The sequence below is a fragment of the Oncorhynchus gorbuscha genome, unplaced genomic scaffold (assembly GCF_021184085.1).
Source record: "Oncorhynchus gorbuscha isolate QuinsamMale2020 ecotype Even-year unplaced genomic scaffold, OgorEven_v1.0 Un_scaffold_5372, whole genome shotgun sequence".
In the NCBI taxonomy this organism is placed as follows: domain Eukaryota; kingdom Metazoa; phylum Chordata; class Actinopteri; order Salmoniformes; family Salmonidae; genus Oncorhynchus; species Oncorhynchus gorbuscha.
This window is the reverse complement of record NW_025749187.1, coordinates 12,474-22,420: the sequence shown is the minus strand read 5'-3', so window position 1 is coordinate 22,420 and position 9,947 is coordinate 12,474. Positions and strand designations below refer to the sequence as shown.

Genomic DNA, 9,947 nt, shown 5'->3' with positions numbered 1-9,947 from the left:
TATTTACGAACAAAGCATCCTTCACCATGCTGCCAAACATACCCTTGTAAAACTGACCATCCTACCAATCCTCGACTTTGGCGATGTCATCTACAAAATAGCCTCCAATACCCTACTCAACAAATTGGATGCAGTCTATCACAGTGCAATCCGTTTTGTCACCAAAGCCCCATATACCAAAGCCCCATATACCCCATATACTACACCCCATTATTTTTATGTCTACTTTGCACATTCTTCCATTGCAAAACTACCATTCCAGTGTTTTACTTGCTATATTGTATTTACTTTGCCACCATGGCCTTTTTTGCCTTTACCTCCCTTCTCACCTCATTTGCTCACATTGTATATAGACTGTTTATACTGTATTATTGACTGTATGTTTGTTTTAATTTCCATGTGTAACTCTGTGTCGTTGTATCTGTCGAAACTGCTTTGCTTTATCTTGGCCAGGTCGCAATTGTAAATGAGAACTTGTCCTCAACTTGCCTACCTGGTTAAATAAAGGTGAAAAAAATTAAAAAATAAAAGATTTTGAGTGAAAACCTCCTTCCATCAGCAAGGGCATTGAAGATGAAACGTGGCTGGGTCTTTCAGCATGACAATGATCCCAAATACACCGCCCGGGCAACGAAGGAGTGGCTTCGTAAGAAGCATTCAGATGGACCTCACCCAGTCTGTTTCTTGTTGTCCGGCGCAGAGAACCCAAGAGGACCCGTCCCTCTCCTCACCCCCCAACCCTCCATGCTACAGCAGCCAAGGACACACTAGCCTTTGTGGTCCTAGACAGTCTTTTTATTATGTTGTTAAAAAGGTTATAAAGATATGACAACAATTTATTCACACCAGACAAAAGCACTTCTCCTGCTATAAAACAAGCCACAGTACACCAACAAAACCTCCCTCCCTGCTATAAAACCAACAAAGCCAATGTGCCGTCCGTGTATTTCTGTCTGTTTATACGATGTTTTAATGTTTTTGGTGAAGTCAATGCCCTGGTATGTATTCACTAGGAACCAAACAGAAGCAAACGAAACAGGGAGGGGCCTACCTGAAATTGGCCAATAGAAATGTTTTCCGTTTGGAGATATTAACAGTTTTTTTTTTTAAATAAATGTTTTGGACTAATGATGGCACCCATGATCTGTCCTACCACAGGCCTCTCTCAATAAGCTGATGGAGACTCTGGGCCAATCAGAGCCCTACTTTGTCAAATGCATCCGTTCTAATGCAGAGAAGCTGCCCCTGCGCTTCAACGAGGGCCTGGTGCTCAGGCAGCTCCGCTACACGGGTATGCTGGAGACCGTGCGCATCCGCCAGTCAGGCTACAGCATCAAATACACCTTCCAGGTAAGCATTTTGATACAGATGCACAGACACGTACTCAAACTCACACACACACACACAAACTAAAAAGAAACATCCTCTCACTGTCAATGAGTTTTTCATCAAACTTAACATGTGTAAATATTTGTATGAACATTACAAAATTCAACAACTGAGACATAAACTGAACAAGTTCCACAGACATGTGACTAACATAAATTGAATAATGTGTCCCTGAACAAAGGGGGGTCAAAATCAAAAAGTATTAGCTGCATTCTGGTGGCCACCAGCTGCATTAAGTACTGCAGTGCATCTCCTCATGGACTGCACCAGATTTGACTGTTCTTGCTGTGAGATGTTACCCACTCTTCCATTAAAGGTACCTGCAAGTTCCCCGGATATTTCTGTGGGGAAATGGCCCTCACCAGATCTAACAGGTCCCAGACGTGCTCAATGGGATTGAGATCCGGCTCTTCGATGGCCATGGCAGAACACTGAAATTCCTGTCTTGCAGGAAATCTTGCACAGAACGAGCAGTATGGCTGGTGGCATTATCATGCTGGAGGGTCATGTCAGGATGGTACCACATGAGTGAGGAGGGAGGAGGATGTCTTCCATGTAATGCACAGCGTTGATTTCCTGCAAAAAATGACAACAAGCCTAGTCTGGAGGATGCTGTGACACACTGCCCCAGACCATGACGGACCCACCACCTCCAAATCGATCCCGGGCTTCCAGAGTACAGGCCTTTGTGTAACGCTCATTCCTTCGACGATAAAGCGAATCCGACCATCACCCCTGGTGAGACAAAACCGTCGACTGGCCAGTGAAGAGCACTTTGCCAGTCCTGTCTGGTCCAGCAACGGTGGTTTGTGCCCATAGGCGACAATGTTGCCGGTGATGTCTGGTGAGGACCTGCCTTGCTAACAGGCCTAGAAGCCTCAGTCCAGCCTCTCTAAGCCTATTATGACAGTCATAGCGCTGATAGAGGGATCATGTGCCTCTTTGGTCAACTCAAGCAGTTGTTTTTGCCATCCTGTACCTGTCCCACAGGTGTGATGTTCGGATGTACCGATCCTGTGCAGGTGTTGTTACACGTGGTCTGCCACTGCGAGGACGATCAGATGTCCATCCTGTCTCCCTGTAGCGCTGTCTTCGGCGTCTCACAGTACGGACATTGCAATTTATTGCCCTAGCCACATCTGCAGTCCTCACGGCGCTGTGTAGCATGCCTAAGGCACATTCACGCAGATGAGCAGGGACCCTGGGCATCTTTCTATTGGTGTTTTTCAGAGTCAGTAGAAAGGTCTCTCTAGTGTCCTAAGTTTTCATAACTGTGACCTTAATTGCCTACTGTCTGTGAGGTGTTTGTCTTCTCGACCGTTCCACAGGTGCATGTTCATTAATTGTTTATGGTTAATTGAACAAGCATAGGAAACAGTGCTTAAACCCTTTATAATGTAGATCTGTGAAGTTATTTGGATTTTTACAAATTATCTTTGAAAGACAGGGTCCTGAAAAAGGGACATTTCTTTTTTTGCTGAGTTTATATACACACGCACACATACACAAACATATATACATACATGCACACACACTCTCATCCCTAATTTACCCCATCTACCGGTCTGTCTCACTTCGTAGACATTAGTCAGTGTTAATCTGCCGGTCTTCTCTCCTAGAAACACTCACATCGTAGACATTAGTCAGTGTTAATCTGCCGGTCTTCTCTCCTAGAAACACTCACATCGTAGACATTAGTCAGTGTTAATCTGCCGGTCTTCTCTCCTAGAAACACTCACATCGTAGACATTAGTCAGTGTTAATTTCATTTACATTTAAGTCATTTAGCAGACGCTCTTATCCAGAGCGACTTACAAATTGGTGCGTTCACCTTATGACATCCAGTGGAGCAGCCACTTTACAATAGTGCATCTAATCTGCCGGTCTTCTCTCCTAGAAACACTCACATCGTAGACATCAGTCAGTGTTAATTTGCCGGTCTTCTCTCCTAGAAACACTCACATCGTAGACATCAGTCAGTGTTAACCTGCCGGTCTTCTCTCCTAGAAACACTCACATCGTAGACATCAGTCAGTGTTAATTTGCCGGTCTTCTTTCCTAGAAACACTCACATCGTAGACATCAGTCAGTGTTAACCTGCCGGTCTTCTTTCCTAGAAACACTCACATCGTAGACATTAGTCAGTGTTAATCTGCCCGGTCTTCTCTCCTAGAAACACTCACATCGTAGACATTAGTCAGTTAATCTGCCGGTCTTCTCTCCTAGAAACACTCACATCGTAGACATCAGTCAGTGTTAACCTGCCGGTCTTCTCTCCTAGAAACACTCACATCGTAGACATTAGTCAGTGTTAATCTGCCGGTCTTCTCTCCTAGAAACACTCACATCGTAGACATTAGTCAGTGTTAACCTGCCGGTCTTCTCTCCTAGAAACACTCACATCGTAGACATTAGTCAGTGTTAACCTGCCGGTCTTCTCTCCTAGAAACACTCACATCGTAGACATTAGTCAGTGTTAATCTGCCGGTCTTCTCTCCTAGAAACACTCACATCGTAGACATTAGTCAGTGTTAACCTGCCGGTCTTCTCTCCTAGAAACACTCACATCGTAGACATTAGTCAGTGTTAACCTGCCGGTCTTCTCTCCTAGAAACACTCACATCGTAGACATTAGTCAGTGTTAATCTGCCGGTTTTCTCTCCTAGAAACACTCACATCGTAGACATTAGTCAGTTAATCTGCCGGTCTTCTCTTCTAGAAACACTCACATCGTAGACATTAGTCAGTGTTAACCTGCCGGTCTTCTCTCCTAGAAACACTCACATCGTAGACATTAGTCAGTTAATCTGCCGGTCTTCTCTCCTAGAAACACTCACATCGTAGACATTAGTCAGTTAATCTGCCCGGTCTTCTCCCCTGTAAACATGAAACAGAGTGCAAGTTTCAGTCACTCATTAGCGACGACGTTAACATTTTCCTTCTGTCCAAAGGTGGTGTGGACTCGAGCCCTGGTGCAATTTCCTCTATTCCTCAGTAACCTCCGAGTCATGTCCTCTGTTCCTCAGTAACCTCAGAGTCATGTCCTCTGTTGCTCAGCAACCTCCGAGTCATGTCCTCTGTTGCTCAGCAACCTCCGAGTCATGTCCTCTGTTGCTCAGCGCCCTCAGAGTCATGTCCTCTGTTGCTCAGCAACCTCCGAGTCATGTCTTCTGTTGCTCAGCAACCTCCGAGTCATGTCCTCTGTTGCTCAGCAACCTCCGAGTCATGTCCTCTGTTGCTCAGCAACCTCCGAGTCATGTCCTCTGTTGCTCAGCAACCTCCGAGTCATGCCCTCTGTTGCTCAGCAACCTCCGAGTCATGCCCTCTGTTGCTCAGCAACCTCCGAGTCATGCCCTCTGTTGCTCAGCAACCTCCGCCCTCTGTTGCTCAGTCATGCCCTCTGTTGCTCAGCAACCTCCGAGTCATGCCCTCTGTTGCTCAGCAACCTCCGAGTCATGCCCTCTGTTGCTCAGCAACCTCCGAGTCATGCCCTCTGTTGCTCAGCAACCTCCGAGTCATGCCCTCTGTTGCTCAGCAACCTCCGAGTCATGCCCTCTGTTGCTCAGCAACCTCCGAGTCATGTCCTCTGTTGCTCAGTAACCTCCAAGTCAAGTCCAACATCTGAGTCATTGTTTCCACTTCTTTCTGTGTTTCAGTTGGCTTGGTGATTGGGATCAGTTGTATGCAACTTATTGTGCTATTCATTGAGCAAACAATGGCATCTGCTGTAAGAAATTACTTGCTTGCGATTTGAAGTGGTGGTCATATTGTCTCGAAGACTAAGTTTGATGTTTGTATGATAGTATTGTGGGACTATTAGGACAGTGCTCTTAAGTTAGGTTGCATTTGAATATGACTAGTTGGGTACAGTAATGTCACAATAATGTTATAGATTGTCTAGTGTCTAGCTTGTTACTGTACTTTTAGCAAATCCTTCAGTTTTATAGTAGCATCACCTTTTATTTTCGTGTATTGCTTGTCCTGTAAGGAACCGTTGAACTAGTGTTTACAGCTGTGGAAGCCAAACATTAGATCACCGGGAAAAACCACTGTGATGGAACGTTTGTAATACACAACCTTGACGGTGAAACGAGAAGGAATGCCCCGCCCATACGCTCATTAACTTACTCACAACACGAGATAGTTTTAGCCTCAGCCTGACATTGTCATTTATCTGAATTCCCCTGACAGATTAGAGCTGCGGTCCTCTGTGATGATGAAAAATATCTGGTGCGCGTGTCATCTTCTGAAGACTGTCCTGAGGTCATGGTGGAGAACAGGGCCTCTATAGTCTGTAATGAAACACTCGGCCCTGTGGGGTAATTATAAAATACAGCATCTGTTTCCAGTCAGTCAGCCACACCCCTACAGCTTTCACCGGTTTCCCAGACTGCCCTACTGTGTTGACATCAGACAACGGTCCTCCGTTTGGAGGAGTGGCAGAGTGAATCTTTTTTGGGATGATGTTAGTTAGTCTCCCTGTAAATATCACCATGGACTATCCCTAAAACCCCATGTGCCCCGAACTGGATCTTGTCCTCAGACTAGCTGGTGATGTCACTTAGAAATGAACAGCTCCAATCCTCAGGGGCTGCAGTGTTTTGTGCTCCCTGTGACAGATTCAGACCAATGGAGAGAAGGCCAGTCAAACAGCTGATCAGTACATAGAGAAGAGTCAACCAGTAGAGACAGTGGCCGTTGAGGACTGCCTCCTACATTTATAATAACCATTTTGTGTGTGTTTCTCATTTTCCCTCTACTTGCCTGGCAGGATTTCATCCGCCACTTCCGTGTGCTGCTACCCGAGGGCACCAGTGCCACCCAGGAAGGCATCGGACAGTATCTGGGCCAGGTGGACCTTGCTCCCGATGGATACCAAGTTGGAAAAACCATGGTACTATTCACCCTACTGCCTGTCACTATAGTATATTTAAACCATTGTACTATTCACCCTACTGCCTGTCACTATAGTATATTTAAACCATGGTACTATTCACCCAGCTGCCTGTCACTATAGTATATTTAAACCATTGTACTATTCACCCAGCTGCCTGTCACTATAGTATATTTAAACCATTGTACTATTCACCCTACTGCCTGTCACTATAGTATATTTAAACCATGGTACTATTCACCCAGCTGCCTGTCACTATAGTATATTTAAACCATGGTACTATTCACCCAGCTGCCTGTCACTATAGTATATTTAAACCATGGTACTATTCACCCTACTGCCTGTCACTATAGTATATTTAAACCATGGTACTATTCACCCAGCTGCCTGTCACTATAGTAGATTAAAACCATGGTACTATTCACCCAGCTGCCTGTCACTATAGTAGATTTAAACCATGGTACTATTCACCCAGCTGCCTGTCACTATAGTAGATTAAAACCATGGTACTATTCACCCTACTGCCTGTCACTATAGTAGATTAAAACCATGGTACTATTCACCCAGCTGCCTGTCACTATAGTAGATTTAAACCATGGTACTATTCACCCAGCTGCCTGTCATTACAGTAGATTAAAACCATGGTACTATTCACCCAGCTGCCTGTCACTATAGTAGATTAAAACCATGGTACTATTCACCCAGCTGCCTGTCACTATAGTAGATTAAAACCAAGAGGAAGGGATAAAATTGAGACTTTTTAGTCAAGATATCAACAATTGTATCCAATTGTCTTGTTTTCTCTAGTATATTGTACCCCAAAGGGGATACGAGGATTTGCCACAAGGCACTGATCTGTTTAATTTGGCAAATTTAGAATAGCCTTATCTATAGAAACGTTTGTGGCCAAATGCACATCCTTAAAACACAGGTGCTGGGCTAATGAACTATACTACAACAGGACAGACATGCCTTGCATTGTCCTTATAGTTAGAAGAAAAAATGGTCTGTCATGTTTGTCTTGAGTGGTAGTTGACCATCAGTTTCAGTCACCACAGGGGGGGTGGAGATTCGGCCCTGCTTTAGGTTATTGAACTTAGTTAAACAGAAAAATAAGGAGCAGTGACATTATATTACCAGCACTGTAGTCTTTCTGAGAGACAGGATGTTATAAAGAACATACCCCAAGAATGGACACTACCTCTGACACACACACACACACACACACACACACACACACACACACACACACACACACACACACACACACACACACACACACACACACACACACACACACACACACACACACACACACACACACACACACACACACACACACACACACACACACACACACACACACACACACACACACACACACACACACACAGACGGATAGATGGATCCAGCACTATTCCTTTGGTTTGATGTCTATAATTAGCAGCTCATAGCTCCCATACCTGAAATTCTTGTTGCTCCTGTGTTTGGTCATCCAGGGAGGGGGAGGTCCATACTTGAACAGTGAGAGTGTGTATATGTATGTGTGTATGATGTGCCACTCATTGTGTCCACTGTCAGGTGTTCCTGCGGGAGGTGGAGCGTCAACGACTGCAGGCGTTGCTTCACAGGGAAGTCCTGAACCGTATCGTCACTCTGCAGCGCCGCTTCAGGGCCCTGCTGGAGAGGAAACACTTCACCAGGATGAGACTGGCTGCCACAACTATCCAGGTAACCACCGTTCCCTTCTTATAGCTTCATCACCCAGGGACAGGGACAGTCTCCTTCTTATAGCCTCGTCACCCAGGGGCAGGGACAGTCTCCTTCTTATAGCCTCGTCACCCAGGGACAGTCTCCTTCTTATAGCCTCATCACCCAGGGGTAGGGACAGTGTCCTTCTTATAGCCGCGTCACCCAGGGGCAGGGACAGTCTCCTTCTTATAGCCTCATCACCCAGGGGCAGGGACAGATCCCTTCTTATAGCCTCATCACCCAGGGGCAGGGACAGTTCCCTTCTTATAGCCTCATCACCCAGGGGCAGGGATAGTTCCTTTCTTATAGCCTCATCACCCAGGGGCAGGGACAGTCTCCTTCTTATAGCCTCATCACCCAGGGGCAGGGACAGTTCCCTTCTTATAGCCTCATCACCCAGGGGCAGGGACAGTTCCCTTCTTATAGCCTCATCACCCAGGGGCAGGGACAGTCTCCTTCTTATAGCCTCGTCACCCAGGGACAGTCTCCTTCGTATAGCCTCGTCACCCAGGGGCAGGGACAGTCTCCTTCGTATAGCCTCGTCACCCAGGGGCAGGGACAGTCTCCTTCTTATAGCCTCATCACCCAGGGGCAGGGGCAGTTCCCTTCTTATAGCCTCATCACCCAGGGGCAGGGACAGTTCCCTTCTTATAGCCTCATCACCCAGGGGCAGGGATAGTTCCTTTCTTATAGCCTCATCACCCAGGGGCAGGGACAGTCTCCTTCTTATAGCCTCATCACCCAGGGTCAGGGACAGTTCCCTTCTTATAGCCTCATCACCCAGGGGCAGGGACAGTTCCCTTCTTATAGCCTCATCACCCAGGGGCAGGGACAGTCTCCTTCTTATAGCCTCGTCACCCAGGGACAGTCTCCTTCGTATAGCCTCGTCACCCAGGGGCAGGGACAGTCTCCTTCGTATAGCCTCGTCACCCAGGGGCAGGGACAGTCTCCTTCGTATAGCCTAGTCACCCAGGGGCAGGGACAGTTCCCTTCTTATAGCCTCATCACCCAGGGGCAGGGACAGTTCCCTTCTTATAGCCTCATCACCCAGGGGCAGGGACAGTTCCCTTCTTATAGCCTCATCACCCAGGGGCAGGGATAGTTCCTTTCTTATAGCCTCATCACCCAGGGGCAGGGACAGTCTCCTTCTTATAGCCTCATCACCCAGGGGCAGGGACAGTTCCCTTCTTATAGCCTCATCACCCAGGGGCAGGGACAGTTCCCTTCTTATAGCCTCATCACCCAGGGGCAGGGACAGTCTCCTTCTTATAGCCTCGTCACCCAGGGACAGTCTCCTTCGTATAGCCTCGTCACCCAGGGGCAGGGACAGTCTCCTTCGTATAGCCTCGTCACCCAGGGGCAGGGACAGTCTCCTTCGTATAGCCTCGTCACCCAGGGGCAGGGACAGTCTCCTTCTTATAGCCTCGTCACCCAGGGGCAGGGACAGTCTCCTTCTTATAGCCTCATCACCCAGGGGCAGGGACAGTTCCCTTCTTATAGCCTCATCACCCAGGGGCAGGGACAGTTCCCATCTTATAGCCTCATCACCCAGGGGCAGGGATAGTTCCCTTCGTATAGCCTCGTCACCCAGGGGCAGGGACAGTCTCCTTCGTATAGCCTCGTCACCCAGGGGCAGGGACAGTCTCCTTCTTATAGCCTCGTCACCCAGGGGCAGTCTCCTTCTTATAGCCTCATCACCCAGGGGCAGTCTCCTTCTTATAGCCTCATCACCCAGGGGCAGGGACAGTCTCCTTCTTATAGTCTCGTCACCCAGGGGCAGTCTCCTTACATTTACATTTACATTTAAGTCATTTAGCAGACGCTCTTATCCAGAGCGACTTACAAATTGGTGCATTCACCTTATGACATCCAGTGGGACAGTCACTTAACAATAGTGCATCTAAAACTTAGG

General features: G+C 47.2%; 1 protein-coding gene across 1 annotated transcript; it reads left to right on the top strand.

The window, feature by feature from the left end:
* Positions 1-1,081: 1,081 nt before the first annotated feature.
* Positions 1,082-8,053, top strand: LOC124029059 (unconventional myosin-IXAa-like). Its single transcript, XM_046340912.1, has 3 exons — positions 1,082-1,350; positions 6,161-6,283; positions 7,865-8,053. The coding sequence occupies exons 1-3, from the start codon at positions 1,177-1,179 to the stop codon at positions 8,036-8,038; spliced, it is 471 nt and encodes a 156-aa protein (XP_046196868.1). The 5' UTR covers positions 1,082-1,176; the 3' UTR covers positions 8,039-8,053.
* The last annotated feature ends 1,894 nt before the right edge of the window (positions 8,054-9,947 follow it).